Source organism: Chamaea fasciata, unplaced genomic scaffold (genome assembly GCF_029207755.1).
Source record: "Chamaea fasciata isolate MVZ Bird 193981 ecotype frontalis unplaced genomic scaffold, bChaFas1.0.hap1 SCAF_4, whole genome shotgun sequence".
In the NCBI taxonomy this organism is placed as follows: domain Eukaryota; kingdom Metazoa; phylum Chordata; class Aves; order Passeriformes; family Sylviidae; genus Chamaea; species Chamaea fasciata.
The window spans coordinates 50,627,742-50,644,316 of record NW_027094089.1 but is presented as its reverse complement, the minus strand read 5'-3'; the positions used below and the strand labels follow the sequence as shown (position 1 = coordinate 50,644,316).

Sequence of the window (16,575 nt, the reverse complement as noted above, 5' to 3'; positions counted from 1 at the left end):
GAGGTAAATATTAAAGGAAGTGAAAACATAGTCAGAAAAATGCATTTGACTTTTCTATCATCTTTCAAAATTAGTTAACAGATTGTAATAGAATGAGGGGAGCTTACCTCCTCTGTTTTCTATACTCTGGTTTCCAAGAGTAGCCAGCTTTGGTCTGAAGGAGAATCCACTGGCTAAACCAAACCAGTTGCCATTGCATTCCGTTTCTTGAGAGACAGGTATGTTCATCATAAACATGGATGCGTTTTGGATGTGTTTGGAGACTGCTGGCAAAGTGAAGGTAATACTACGCTTGTAGCAGATATTAACTGAAGCTTTCCTATCTAGGGTGGATGGAACACTTTTCCCTCACATGGTTCTATTCAGATCAGAGTTAAGGGCACAGAGCATTCGAAGGTCTGTTCTGTCACAGCTCTGAGATACCATGGGATTTGGGGGATGGAAATTCTGCAGTACAGTAAGTGGCCTACAGTGGGGTTCAGTATCCTTGAGAAGAGTAGGAGTACTTCCAGGATGACTCCTGCACAAAGAAGTGAAAAAATCTTCATCGGCCATTCAACTTTGATCAGTATGGAAGGCTCTTTTACTTTGGGTTTGGTTTTTTTTTTTTTTTCTAGTAAGTAGCCTATCTAGTGTCTTTTTTCCTGTGTTCTTCACAGAATGCAACATAAATAGCAGAAAGTTAATGTTGGTGCCTTTTGTGGTTTGTGAGAGACCTTGATCAATGGACTACCTTTGTCTGAGCTTGCATATTACACATCAGGCATAGGCTGAACTTAAGAAAGAGACCTCATGAATATTTTTCTTTGGGGGGAATGAGAATACAACTGAGATACCATGGTATGAATCCAAGCATGAATTTGAGATAATGTCCTAAGTTTAATGGGACTGTTAAGCTGACCTGCGTGGAGTCAGGGCACAGTCCAAGAAAGAGAGCACAGCCAAACAGGAAGCTTTTATCCTTTTGCCAGTAATGGCCTGTCTTCCTTCTCTCTCTGTAGATCTGAACTTCTGATAATCAGGCCATTGACCTGATTGTTTCATGCAGATTTCCTCCTGTATGGAATCACATTAACTTCAGCAGCTGAATGCAGTTTTCAGTTCAGCAGTTGATGGATCGGCCTTAGTGTAAGATGTGCAGAGCTTAGTCCACAAGTTACAGTTGCACAAAGTGCAATGGATTTCGATTGAAGCAGAAACAAGCCTCGAATTCAATTAGTGTTATTAGGTGGATCAATATTCACTTACTTTGCTCCTGAGACTATTTAGTATTCAAGAAGGAGGTGTTATACAACCTACCTCTCATTTTAGAACTACATAGTTGAGGGGAGCAGCTATTGCTGAATGCAAGAGGGCAATTTTATTTTTATTTGAGTGTGCCTGGAAGAGTTTAAAAGTTTATGGTTTGTTGTTATTTTTTTCCGAAAGACATGTTTTGTTCTTGATTGTTACTGGAGTAAAACCAAATTGGGTCTTTGCTGCCATAAAGATACTTTTTCACAGAGCTGTGAAGTCAGTGGAAAGAGAATCTGACTGAAATTTTAAAAAGTAAAGGGCTTAATTTAAATAAACTTCAGAACTTTGTGGTCTTTTATTTCCCAAGAGAAACTGAGATGAAACATCGACCTATTTAGTTCAAGCAAAACTAGGAAGAATGAAAATAAATGAATGTCAAAAGGAAATTGCAAAGCATAGTTACTAGAATATGTGTCCATTTCCTTCTGTCATGTAAAAATGCAAAGCATACAATTCCATTTTACTTAAATCTTGGGGTTTAATTCTTAACTTTCTAGGCAAGGAAACTTGTGCCAAAAGGTTTTTGAGTGAAATTCTTTCTGGGGTAGATGTTTCTTGGCACCTTTGACATTCAACAGCAGCAAAATAGATTTTTCTTTAATGAAAAATGCTGTTTCCTTTTCTTTTAAAAGGTGAATAATAGCTTACATTTTCTTCATATAGAGTCCTTGAATTGTCTTCTGCTTCGGCCTTCTTGAATCCTAAGAATCATTTAACTACAAAATTTAGCATTAGGGAATGTGGGAAATGTGGAAAAGTTTAAAGGAAACTATTTTGACAGTTTTTTTTCTGTTCTCTATGTTGACATTGATCCTCCTATGATCTATCATAGTTACATTACTAATAGTGAAAATGCAGAATAGTTTTTAAAAAAACTAAGTAAGCTTACAGGTCTTAACATTCCAGGTAATTTTTCTCCTTTGTCTGCTTCCACCATTTTCAGTACATCAAAAATTCGGTATTCTATGGAAAATACCCCAAAATCAAGATTCTGTCTCCAGAGATGGAAAATATTAGTCTCCTACAGGATAATAGGTGCTGTTCCAAGCAATTTTATCTTCATCATTGAATTTTGAAGCTCCTAAAAAGCTTTGTTCAGGATATATTTTCAGTTAGATTCTCTTCCTTTCTTGGTTCTGAATCTCCTTCCCTGGTGGGCAACAGATCTTCCCACTCTAGAAAATTATTCTAGGGGCTCCGTGTCTTTTTCTGGTCATGAATATATCTGGCAAACAGAGCAGAAAGTTCCAGCTTTCAGCTGAGTGTTTTTTGCTTGCACCAGGAAAACCTGACCATGTAACATAACACTTAAGCTCCTCTTGTACTTCCCCAAAACCATAGACATCATTTGGTTCCTAAACTGTCTCACAGGTAGAATGGAGGCTTGCAGAACCTCTGAAATGGTTTTTCATCACAAGTGTTCCATGTTCATTCTGGTTTTTGTTCCAATTAGCCTCTGAGGTGAGACCAAGGGAAAAATCAATGCTCTAGACACCACATGAACAGTACTTTAAGCATATTTATATTATAGACAAAGGGGATTTATTCCAGTTGTTTGTTATTGTAATAATTAGGGGTTAATTACCCAGAGTTCTGTTCTTCTTTTCTGTTTTTGCAACAAGTAATATATATCTGACTTGTATGTTGTGAAAAGAAGGAAGTAGTTAAATACATTTATGAATTTCTAATGTTTGAGAACTTTTTATTTGACCTTTTAATAAATCCTCCTTTAAAAATACAGTATTAGAGCTTTGATTTCAAATTGCTCCATTGAAAGTTTTTTATTATTTTATCATCACTCCTGGATATGACTGAGATAATAGTAGAGAGGCACAGCAATTGGAAAAAACTTGTGGGAGAAAGCAAGCAGAATGGAAGTATATACTAGCTATGTTACATGGTTAACACATAGTTTGAAATGTCTGTTTCTAAAACTTTATGCACGTATCAGTAATTGATCCAGTCTTATTCTATCTCTTTACCAGCAAGCTGGTAGAAGGAATAGAAAGAACCCTAAGCCAGTTTGCGGATGACACGAAACTGGGGGGAGTGTCTGACACACCTGAAGGCTTTGGTGCCGCTCAGAGGGACCTTAGTCTGGAGAACTGGGCAGAGAGAAACCTGTTGCGGTTTAACAAGGGCAAATTTAGAGTCCTGCATCTGGGGTGAGAATACCTCCAAGTACCAGCACAGCTGGGGGCTGACCTGCTGGAAAGCAGCTCTGTGGAGGAGAGCCTGGGGTGGTGGATGAAAAGTTCACCCTTTCAGTCAGGAGGGCCAATTCTGTCCTGGAGTTCAGCAGCTAGGGTGTGGCCAGCAGTTCAAGGGCTGTGATTCTGCCTCTACCTGGCCCTGGTGAGGCTACATCTGGAGTGCTGTGTTGAGTTCTGGGTTCCTCAGTAGAAGAAAGACAAGAAGCTGCTGGAAAGGGTCTGGCAGAGCCATAGAGGTGATTTAGGATCTGGAGCATCTCTCTTATTGAAAGAGACTGTGGAAGCTGGGCCTTCTTAGTCCAGAGAAGAGAAGACTGAGAGGTGATCTTGTCAGTATATATAAATATTTCTAAGGTGCCCAGTGGATGATACCAGACTCTTCAATGGTGCTTAGTGGCAGGATAAGCAGTAACGACCATAAGCTAAAACACAATATGAAGAAGAATTTTTTTATGCTGAGGATGGCAGAGCACTGGAGCAGGCTGCCCAACGTGGTCATGGAGCCTCTCTTGCTGGAGACACTCAAACCCCACCTGGATCTGCCCCTGTGTAACCTGCTCTAGGCAAGCCTGCCTTGGCAGAAAGGCTGGATTAGCAGATCTCCACAGGTCTTTTCCAACCCTAACAATTCTGTGATTGTGTGATCCTTATTTAATGTCTTTTAATGAACCATGATGCAGTATCTGCAGTTCTTTTCTTAAACTGTCCACTCACCATTTAGCCGTGCTCTCTTTGTTCCAAGTATTTATTTTTCTCTTCCATTCTAGAAATCATGTGCCAAAAAGATAATCAGTATACCACTTGGAAAATGTGCAGAATGCATTTTGTGGAAATTAGTGCAAAGGTGCTAGGTGTCTTGCCCACCAGACAGTACTGTTACACAACCATCCTGAAGCCTTTTGAAGTGCTAGGATGCGAGAAGATAGGAAAGGAAACCCTGGCTGCAGCAACTATATTTTGAAGCCTGTGAATTTCAAAGTTCTTTCTGCATTGTCAATGTATGCCAGAATTCAGTGGAGTTCTGTGATGGGAATGAATATCAAACTGTTGCAATGCTCCTATTAGATCACCGAAGCTCTGGCTAGCAGCGAGAGCAGCACAGCAAGCGTGGGGTACGGTCAAGCCATGCAAAGGAGGCGGTGACAGGGATCCAGACAAAGGAGTCGAGGGAGGCTCTCAATATGAGGTTCCACCACTGAAGGTTTATTCAGGTGAAGGGGTCAGGGAGAGAGAGCGAGGATGTCAGGGGGTACAGCAGTTTTTAAACGGTGGGTGGCACAAGGGTTGGAACAATGCTACATCCAGTGATAACTCACTGGGCGGGAATCCTAAGGGGAGGTATGAAAGATAATAACCATTAAGGGCTACAAAGGGGCAGATACAGAGTCAAGGGACTAATGGGGTTCCGAAACACCTAGAGCTTTCCCGATAAGGGGGAAGGGGTAAATCTTGATGGGCAGGCATGGGGTTGGGACAACTAGCGATTGACAGGGAAGGGTCTGGAAGGAAGGGCAGGGTTAACTTGATGGACAGGAAAAGTGGTGGGAACATTCTCAAGGGCTGAACCAGCTGTGGGGAGTTAGGGGGAAATCAGGGACACACTACAACATCAGACTACCCCAAATCTTTTGAAAATGGATATAAACTTAAGTCTACCTCTTGCAATAAACTTGAATCTGTTACTTATAAAGCAAAGAGCCAAGTCTTCAACTTACTGACCTTTTTGACAGGAGGCAAGACCTTTTACTGGGAATCCTCTTGAGTTTTTAAGAGTACTTTTGTAGTATTTTGGGGACTTAAGTCCCCAGTTTTAATAAATTCTTGTTACTTAACACAGAAAATGTGTGTGAATAAAATCCCAAATGCTAATTTTTGTGTACCTTCCTTGTTATGGAAAGTTTAAATGGCAAGTTGCCTTGGCCACTAGACAACAAGGCTTTTGCTGTATGTGAAATTTCACTCTTAAGGCCGTGTTTGTTTGAGAAGAATATATGTAAAGATTAAACACTTAAATATCAATACTTTAATATTAAAAGGAGTCTTGGAAAAAAAGAAAAAGGTGTTAGAGTAACTCCTAAACAGTAGTTGTAAACATAAATTTTCTGGAATGTTCCCTTTTATTAATAAGAAGTAGTAAGTGTCTGCCAGAATTTAAACATTGGCGATTGAGTAAGTTATGGTGCTTTGGAGAGCTTTCACATGAATAATTACCAAAAAGAGCTGTGCAATAGGAAGTAGAAGATGATGTTTTTATTAGAAATGGGTATCTTTAACATGTGACTTCCATATCACGTAATTGTTAATTGCTGCAAATTTTCAAACATTTAATAAAGTCAATAGCTGTAAAATTAAACGCTAATTGAAATCTTGCATCAAGCATAACAATTTTATTTGTTTTCTATCAAGTAGCTGGCAACAGAACATTTCTAAATGCAGATATGTGAGTCAAGACATGAACTTGTGATCAGTAAATAAAACACAATTTTGTTAGTAGTTGTTTTAACAAAAAGGGAAGCTACAGCATAGTGTATTTCAGATCCCTCAAGGCCAGGAGCAGAATACAGCCCATAGAACAGTTAATTTATTGTAGTAGTGGTTGATGACTTGGAGGCTGCCTCTCATGGGCAGGATCACCTATCTATGTGGCAAGGTACATGTTCCAGCTGGACAGCTAAAATAAAAATGCTCTGTTGACTGGTTGGTAGTCAGGAAGATTGTATTTTCTTGTTGTGTAGCTGTAAGAGACGTCCCTGGTCTGAGCAAATACAATGCTGCTTCTACCACTTATGTACCAGAATTTCTCTATCACATTTCAATTCCCAAAAGCAGGACTCCTAGCAGCAGAGAAGAGTGAGTTTTTCAGGAAGCTGGGAGTGAGTGAGGGGTGGGTTGGAGGAATCCAGAACTCCTCACAACCTACTGCAAGTTAGAAAGGGGACAGAGAAGAGAACGGTGAGTGTTATGGAAAAGCACAGATTAAATGTTTTTTTTGTTGGAAGGGGGCTTTAGTAGAGAATGGCACCTATTTAGCAAAAAGAAACAAGAAGTTTACAGGAAAGAGTGAGTCATGCTAACCAATTTGATGGTAATGCATGCTACAATTTTTGTGTTTGAAATACTCTTTTGATATATCAGAAAGTATTGCCATTTCAAACCCCAAAGTAAAGAGTTGCATGTTAGTATGTTATGAAATGTTAGTATGAACACAGAAAATCTGTGGTAATCCTTCCTGTCTCAAGTTTGATCTTCTTGTTCCACGCTGTTTTACCAATCTGCCATATCAAATTACAGAGCTACGGTCATGAAAACATCAGAGTACAATGGTAATCAGTATTTTCTTTAATAACTGTTGCACTTATTTTTAGGTAGTGATAAAGGTTTGTAGTGTGATTGTCAGGCAGTAACTCGTTCTTATGTGCTTGTTTTGCAGCCATCGGATGCTTTGATTTTGGGAAAGATCAAAAATGTGGACTGTGTGCTCTTAGCAAGGTAAATGAGCATTTAAAGGGGTTTGTTTTATGCATCTTTAAGTTTTCTCAGAATTTTTTCTCTTTTCATTAGGTGAACTGAATTTCTGCTCTGATACCATCTTGCTCTGTGAGGTTGCTAGCACAGTCTGGCACAAGTTTGGGCTTTTTCATTAGCAAATTTGATGCTGCAAGGACTGAGAGTACTAAAAAGGCTGTTTATGTTAGATAAAAAATCCAGTGGGAGGTATTGCCCTAGTAAGAATGGCAAGCCTGCAAGGCCACCTGCTCTGATGATAAGCAGATGTTACTGACAACCTTACGAATTAATTCATCTGCTCACTACGTTTGCAGATTTCCTTTGTGAAACAGAGAACATGTCAGCTTCAGATGAACTGTGTTGCTGTTACCACTGTAAGCTCATCCAAATCTTTCCCTTAGATTTTCGAGCCCTCTTGCTGTTAGAATTAATTGCTTAGGGGGCTGCATCCTCTGCAGTTCTTCCTCCCTTACGTAATTTTTGATGTCATCTAGACATCTTTTAGTATACTTGAAGAGATTGTGGAAGGAGGATCTGCAGATGACTGTGTGGAAATTCCACACTGGTGGATGGCTAGGACCATGGATGGCTAGGACCAACATGGTACTGCATTAAATGTAAGAATACTAACACAGTTGGCAGCATTTGGGCAGAATGGACAGAGCAGGTGCTGATAGCAGGGTCTATTAGGAGGCCAAGTCAAGGTAATTAATCAAGCACAGGATCCATCCAGGGAATCCAGGCAGGAACTGTAGAAGGTGAGAGACGAGGCTATAGCGTGCATCTAAAGTGCATCCCTCTCTGGAGGCAAACTACAGCATAGGTCTGAAGGCTGTGAGCGAGACCAGGTTGGGGACTGGCACACTGTGATGTAGCTCAGGCCAGGAGTGAAGACTGGGGCCTGAGCTTGAAGGCAGGAGCACCCAGGCTCAGAGGCTTTAGGAGTTTCTTTGGAGGCCGAGGGTGAGACTGGCCAGGGCCCTTAGGGCCCAGCGGTGCACTCAGGGCCCCGATTATTTTCATTCCCGTCTTCTTCCATTAAAGCTCCTGACCGCTAACCATCTCTGCAACTACAAAGCTGTTGGTGGTTTTACTTTTCTTATCTTTCATGGACTTTGCTCATGTATTTTACTAAACTTGGACAGCATTTTCCTTATTTTCTCAAATGTACTGCTGTGTCAAGTTTCCATAGCTGTACTGTTTCAAACTAGATCTTGGACCACAGGTGTCTGAACAACTTGGCTGTGGTTTACCTTCTCCCTGGGATTTATGACCATTCATAAAGAAACCTTGTGAGTTTACTTTTAGGGCTAAGGTACCTGCAAATTTTTCTTTTGTGTTTTGGCTTCTGAATCAGATTGGGGGAAAAAAGGCATGTGCATTCTGTAAAAAGATTATGACAGCAGCTGCAATAAAGCAATAAATTTAGTAGCCTAGTAGCTTATCAGAAGTGCTAATGACAACATGGGAATCCTGACTGACAGTGCTTGATCAAGTTGTCCGCAGTTCCTGAATGATCAAATTCTTAGGACTTTGTGGCCTCTGAAAAATGTCAGTTGATAAATTAAATTCCTTCTTTTCTCCTACATGGTTGAAAATAATTTTCTAATGTGTTTAATCATGTAAGTGATGTGCTTCTGTAGCAAAGCCAGAGGTAGCACAAAAGCTCGTGCTTATAAGACCAAGTATTTCCTGTCTTGGTGAAAAAGAATACTGCAGCAGTGTGAAGTTATTCTTTTAATTTATGAAAGCTGTCAGATCACTTAAAGATCAATGAGGAAAATGTGATTATTCTACTGGTTTTTTTGGAAAAATGACAGATTGGAGCACAGTATTCTGTGTTGTGCCAATCTTTGTGTGGGAGAATACAAGCAGTGTTTCTGGGCAGATTCTTCTTTCTTCAGCAGAAAATTTGTGGAGGTGTATATAAATCTTAAAAACTCCCTGTAGTGTATGGAAAAGGGGTTTCAGAATCTGTGGAACTGACTTAAAAGATTCAAAGAAAAATGGATATTTTAATCTTAAGCTGCTGAAGTATATTTGAATTGTATTTTTAAGATTCTTTTCATTACAGTCTTGAACTTTAAATTTTGCATTTAAAGGGAAAATCATACCACTGCTTCATAAATTAAATTCCAAGAGCAGCTCAATATATTTAGGAAAACAAAGTATATCGAAGGTAGCTGAAATGGTCAGTTCCACTTCCAATGTTGTTAGGGGAAATATGTTTCCTGAAATTCTCCTTATTTGGGAGAAGGAAGACAATTTCAATCTGATTTATTTTACTCTCTTGCTTCATGTATCATTGCAGACATGGAAGGCATCATACTATTATGCCATCAAACGTCAATTACCGTGCCAATATTTGGGCATTAAAAGAAGAAAATTGTTCACATGTATTAGTGACTACTGCCTGTGGTTCATTACGAGAGGAAATACAACCTGGTGATCTTGTCATAATTGACCAGTTCATTGACAGGTGAGTAAGAAGGAGGAAAAAGAGGGCAAATGGGGTTAAACCATATAATAACGTGTTCATGTTACATTAAGTTTTTGTAAAGTAAGGTGATAGCCTCAGTTCTTCTGTCAAAAAGTGAGATTCATACAAGAAAATAAGACAAGAAATGGGAATGCAATTATAAGAAGTTTCATTCTAACAGACACAGAAGTACCAGGCTTTGAGGAATGGCCATAAATGATCTAAAGCATGGCTCTGTGGGAAGACTGTTCAGAAGTAAATGAAATCTTCTATTCTCAGATGTGAGAGAGAAACATGAATAAAATCACAGGCCATTTTATGCTTTATGAAAAATCTGAAATGAAATGGAGAGATACAAGAAAGCATAGTAGGAGTCAGCTAGGAAAGTATATGTCATAATAATGACATAATAATAATAATAATAATAATAATAATAATAATAATAATAATAATAATAATAATAATAATAATAATAATAATAATAGTAATGAGGTCCTGCACAGTAGCAAAAGAGAGGCGGTTGTTTTGAAACAATAGATGCTTGCATATCTTACTTAAGAATCATAAGGAAGTAAATTTGTTTCCGAAGTCTCTGTACTGTAGCCAGTCCCTGATTATTTGACTAGAAAAGTTCAAGCAAAGCTGGGGGCAAAATAAAGCTACATTTAAAGATCACCAGCAACACCAATAATTCAAAGATCTGGTTGCACATTTTAAAGGTAAATTTACTTTTAATACTTGGAGATGTATTATATCATGAAGTCTTATTTGTATATTCCACCTACTTTGAAGTATTTAAAATGGATTATGCAGCTTCTTTGGGCATTTGTGATGCTGCTGGTAGTATTTCATTGCCAACTGATTAAGTAAACCTAGATCTGTTCCCTGCACTGCAGTGCTATTCAAATTTTGACTTACTGCCTTTCTTTTTGCATATGTAACTGAAATACTTTTTTTTCATGTGAGAATGAGTTTCAGATACAGTGAATCTAAATTACTAAGTACCCTGCAGGGGCAAGCCCCTTATAAAATGCTTCCTGTTATACCTCTTCCTGTTATACCACAATCAACTTCCTAGAGTTGATTTATGGGTGAATATCAGCTATATTGCTGACAATGTTCTTTTTTTTTAGTATTGGTACTGATTTATGTGGGAAAGATATTAAACAGACCTAGGGACATGGTTTGGATGATTGTGAGTCAAGCACCTGTTATTTTGACTGCATTATCACCTGGCAGACTCCTGGGTAAGTGACGGGAGCCTCTTGTTTGCCATTGGTGAACCACACCTGGAGTACTGTATCCAGTTCTGGGCTCCACAGTGCAATTTGGGCATGGACATAGTAGGGAGCCCAACAGTGGACTGTGAAGATGTGTAAGGGGTGGAGCGTCTCTCCTAAGAGGGCAGCTGAGACAGTGGGACTGTTCAGCCTGGAGAAGACTAGACTCCAGGGGAATGTTATTGATCTGTAGAAATACCTGAAAGAAGGGTGCATAGAAGAGCCAGGCTCTGCAGGAGCACCCAGGATCAGAGGCAGTAGGAACAGAATGAAACACAGGAGTTTCCCTCTGAGCATCAGTGAGCACTTTTTACTGAAGGTGTCTGAGTACTGGGGCAGGTTTCCCAGAGAGGTGGCAGAGTCTCCATTCTTGGACGTACTCAAAGCCATCAGGATATGGACGTGGACAGCCCATTCTAGGTGAACCTCCAGGTGACCTCCAGAGGCCAGTTCTACCCTCAGCTGTTCCATGATCTGTGTTTTCAATTAGAGTTTATTCAGATGCTCACCAGTAGTAATGTGTAGCCTATTTATGAGCAATGTTTCGTTTGGGCAAGTAAGTTTTCGTTTTGGTGCAGGCAAGTGGAAACTTGTTGTGACTTGTTTAATTACTTCAGGAAACCAAAAAGCTTCTCAGAAAAGCATGTGAAAATGTTTCAGTGTGGAAAATTGTATGTCATATGAATTTAAAAATCATCCCAAACTTGCAGTTAATTCGGAAAACTGGTACATTGTAATACTCTGTCTCTCTTGACTGCTGAATTTCTGTGTCAAGTCTTTTTCTCATGATGTTGTACACCAGGGAATATTAGACTGCCAGGTCCTTGGAGATAGGGTCTGCATGTAGCCCTTCACAGCGGTCTAAGAGTGATTGCATTTTATAAGTCATTATGCCAACACTACTACTGATGGGAAGATATTTTCATGGGACAGAATATTTTAATTATCCCCCTGTCTTGGTTTAGATAGACAGGTATCTGCCAGGGAGGGTTGGAGTCTCCCTTAAAATGTAAGCCCCTCCCCCCCTTTACAAATTATCATAAATTTGCAATTAAAAGGCTGTCAGGCAAAGATTTTGGGAATAGGTATAGCAGTTCTTTACTAGGGATATAAAAATACAGATGTTGTAGTACAGAAGAATAAGCAAACAAATAAACAAACAAGAAATCCTAGAAAAAACCCTGACAGAGTCAGAAATACAACCTGACACCCTGTTGGTCAAGGTGTTGGAAGCAGTCCACAGTAAGCCCTCCTGGAGTGGCAGATGTGGTTCTGTTGGAGTAGAGATGGTCTTGTTGAAAAAAAAAAGGGGTCCAGTAATGGTGAGATGGGTCCGGTCTTCCTCCAGGGATCTGGTGGAAAAACTGGATCCCTAGTGGGACTGTGGCTCCTTTTTATCTAGGTTAAGATGGTCTGGCTCCTCCTCCCTGTGTGGAGCAGCTTACAATAGTACAGTGTAATGTGTAATGTCATTGATGAGCTCTTAATGGTCCATTAGCAGAAGACATTCCCATGGAAGTAGTGAAACAATGAAGAGAGATAAGTAGCACTCCACCATCTGATAAGTGACACTGACCCATTTGGGCAAAGATAAGGAATTCTGCTCCACCCAGATGGAATAGAATAATACAAAATAGCTCTTTACAAAACCCATGACACCCCAAAAGTCTGAAAAGATGGAATTTTTCTGAAATCCCTTCTAGTGAAAGATCAGGGTAATGCAAGCAGTGTTAGTAGTCTTTGAAAGAAAGTCCTGGTTAAATTTGCAAAAACAGTCAGTTATTTTTCTTGAAAGGTATTCTGGCTTCTGTATAGTGGTGGTTAACCCATGCCGGGCATTGGAAAGTAGTTGTGTTGTAGGTGGCAAGGATTTACTCAGGCCACCATTAAAATCAGTGCCTTCTGATGTCCAGGTAGCTTTTAGTATCTAGGCTCTCTTTATATATATTCTCAATAGGGAGAATTCCTATTCTCAGTTCTTACAAATGTGAAGCTAAAAGAAGGAATAGTGAATAGGAATGGGAGAGGAGATAGAACTGTGCAGAAAACTGTAGGCAGCTACTATAATTTGCTCTCCTTAGGCAAGCACACCGTGAAATTAATGGCAGGTTTGCAATATAAGGAGTTGTGTAGGACTTCTGCTTAGCATGGGTTTACTTACAGTGTAAAACACTGAATAGGTGTGATTAGGGCTACATAAGATTTCCAGACTTTTGAGAGCCTGATTCTGCAGGTCATTACCACACCTAGTGTTTGATTCCATATATGGTCTCTGCTTTCTTTATGCTTATTATTTTGTGTATTTAAACAATAAAAGATACCATTAATTAAATAAATACAAAAATACATATATTGTGTTCTCCATGCTTCCAAATCCCAAAATAACCACTTGCTACTATAGACTGCAAAAGTTATTCTTTAAAAAGGTACTTCAAAAATCTAGGATAAGTTTTTTTCTACCTTTGACTCCTATTAGTTAATTGCAATACTGTTAAGTCAGTTGACTACATCAGTCTAACTGGGGGCCTTTGAATACTTCCTGTTTGGTTTGCTGCTCATATTTGCTAGGAAGAAAAGAGCAAGACAGTAACTACTTACTTGAATGACTGAGCTCACTTGTGGAGATGCAGAAAATAGCTTCCTGTAACAGCTGCCAGTTTTATTGTTTCTGTTTTCTATGTCACCAGCACAACTACAATTACTGCAGTATAGTTACACCCTGTAAATTTTTTTTGTTGAAGTTTCTTTCAGTGTCCCTGAAGATGCAGAGCGTACTGAGAGTGCTTTTTGTACGCTTATGCCAGTCTGAATTTACATTTTGTTCTTTAATTACCAATAGTTTGATAATTCAACATTACTGGAAGAAGGAGAGGAAGGTGATGATGGGAGTGGTAGAGGGCTGTTTGTCACATTTATTTGAGTTGTATTTTGCTTCCTAGAATCAGTCATAGTCAGAATTGTCAGAAAAATCCTTTGTTACTGTGATAAAATCAAAATGAAGGAGCAAAAGCCATCTTACTGTTGGATTAAAAGTGTGGCTGTTGCTGCAGGTACAGGGGCTTAGTGAAATTTAATTTCCAGGTGGGTTTAAACTACAAGAGATGCAGAAGTTAAATTATCTAAGTGTGAACACGTGTCATCCATTGCTCAGAGCAGTCTTACTGTTGTTACTTAATCCCCTGCAGTTAATATGAATGGTGCTAAACGTAGTGCAATTTCTTTATGAGGCCGTGTAGTGATGTGGCCATTCTCTTCAAAGAACACAGGGTATCTGAAAGTCAGGTGTTAATATTTATGCATGTTAGACTTTTCCTTGGGCTTTTCTGACTGAAAGTGCCTGACTAACAACATCTGAAATACTGTAATGCAGGTAATGGATTGTGGCTTTTACCATTTCCTCCAGCTCTTCCTCCAACTCCAATTCATTAACAGACAAAATAGAAAATTGTGAAAAATCACATGTATTCTGTTTGCAGCTTTTCAGTATCCCATAAAGGAAAAAATAGTTTAAAGTTTCAACTATTTTAACAGCTCTATCCCATTTTCCAGGTGTTTTTAATTTGTCCATCTCCTTCCTATTTTATAATCTCATTCTTAAGGCTCCCCTACTGATGTTTTTTTTTTTGTTGAATCCTACTCTGACATATAACTTATATTTAAAACCTTCTTTTAAATATTTCCTAGTGACTTTATTGGGGAGTTGTTATAAAAAGTATTACCAGCAGATACTTTGTATTTGTACTGTGGATTGAATTTGCTCTTGTCTTTGTTTTCTCCTGTAAAGCACAATATGTGACACACTGCAGGGAAGAAGGCAGTGTCTGAGAACATTGTTCCAGACACTTGCACCATCCAATTGGATGGCTTAGCTTGAGGCAGTGCATTTGAGGGTAAAGTGGTGGTGGTAGCAGTTCTATATGTTCCAAAATGGCATGGTGGATGGTAATTTCAACATATTTGACTATTTCCATCCATTGAAAGAAGGGAGAAAGAGGATTCTTCTACTTGGAAGCTGCCACTGCGTGTCTGTGTGATCTTTCTCAGACCATGAAGACATCCTGTTTCAAGATTTTTCTTGTTGAATTCACACTTCCTTCATGCTGGAAGCTGTTCCTGTAAATTCCCATCCTTTCAATGTAGGAATGCAGTGATTTGACCAAGTTCTATTTCGACTGGCCTTGTGGTAATTGAGATTTTACTCCTTGCCTTTCTTAGAGTTTACTTATACTTTTTTCCAGGGGTTACATGCCTGACTGTTAAATTAGCTGGTTGTTTTACAGTAGAATCACATCACAATAGGGCTGTTTGTGTAATTTAGGAGCAAATCAGCTTTTCACTGTCTTGGTTAACAAAAGATATTCATAACGAATTGACAGTAAACTAGTGGAGTAACAGTTTTATACTCTCCAGCTCAATTCTCAAAGGTTTGTACAGAGGAAAACCAGGATTACAGGTGGTCACTAGTATCATACTGATTTTTTCTTCTCCTCCCAGGGATGCTGTATTTTTTGATTTGTATCAATTTGTTGCTTTCTCTCTCTGTTGTTCTCTCTAAGCAAGCTTTCTGCTTTTCTAGGACAACTAAAAGACATTGTACTTTGTATGATGGACAGCATTCCACTCTCTCAGGAGTATGTCATATTCCAATGGCTGAGCCATTCTGCAGCAAAACCAGAGAGGTAAGTGAATTCTGTAACAGTATTAAGAAATGTTGTTTTTATGACACTTATTTGTGATATAATAGTCTAATTGTGCATTCTTAGAACACAGAGGCAATATGCAACTCTTTATCCTGTTTCTCAGATACATCATGGTATTAAGGACGAATGTGACGTTTGGAAGGCATGGGAAGTAAAAGATGTTGTGTCTGTGCTCTTAAGGGAGGTGTGCAGAAGAAGTCTGTTGGCAACATAGATTTTCCCAGAGTCTTAATAAGGCGACATAAGATCTTTATTTATCAAGTAACTAGCCAAGAAAGCAACAAAGTAAACAAAATAGTTAGGATTGGTAATTAGTTCCATTTTTTTCTGAATAAAGCTGTACCTATGGTAGAAGCACTCTACATACTTAAATATTTAAATAAGTAGTACTTCAGTATTCACAGAAATTGCAGTATTGCCTTTGTGTGCTTTTGTGCATTGTAGAGGTGGGTCGTGGTGGAGAGTAAAGGCTTAGGTTGTTAACTGAAACAAGCCAAATTACATTTGCCTTTTATTCCTTGTTGCTCTTGGTTGTGTCATTTCAAGATACTCAGGCTTCTCAGACTAGAAAGTGTGAAACACTTCTCTATTTTTCAGCAACTTTATAAGTTTCTGGGACAAGTGTATCTTATTAACTATGTCACCTTAGTGTACTGCCAGAGTTGAGGGAAAAGGAAGGTGGAGGAATGAAAAAAGGAATTAATGCATTAAACTGTGTATTTTGTGGTATTGTGGAATGCTGTGATCAGGAGCTGCAAGGAGGTACTGCTACTTCAGAGGAACAGGAATACTTACAGAATCAGTCACATTCATCTAAGAGGCCTGCTCTCTGCAATCAAGACAAAGCTGAATTGTGAAGCAGGTGGCACAATCTATACCCAGAGCATGGACAAATATTTGGGCTACTGAGCTATTCTGCTTTTGCCACCAATTTGCTTCAGAGTCATTATGTACTGTTTTTGATAATTTGCCACACTGTGGTTTAACTGGGAATCAAAGTGTTTTACAATGAGCTAAAGATATTTTAAATCTTATGAAGAAACAAATGCATATAACACACGTGCATGCTTTTGCCCTTTTTTCATTGACCAGTAAATTAT

General features: G+C 39.0%; 1 protein-coding gene across 1 annotated transcript in view; it reads left to right on the top strand.

The window, feature by feature from the left end:
- The window catches only part of MTAP (methylthioadenosine phosphorylase), a 33,342-nt gene that overhangs the window by 4,071 nt on the left and 12,696 nt on the right, over nucleotides 1-16,575 (top strand). Inside the window, exons 3-5 of the mRNA XM_066181511.1 lie at nucleotides 6,940-6,998; nucleotides 9,328-9,495; nucleotides 15,352-15,454. Coding sequence (XP_066037608.1) covers nucleotides 6,940-6,998; nucleotides 9,328-9,495; nucleotides 15,352-15,454 — 330 coding nt within the window. The remainder of the gene's footprint in view (nucleotides 1-6,939; nucleotides 6,999-9,327; nucleotides 9,496-15,351; nucleotides 15,455-16,575) is intronic.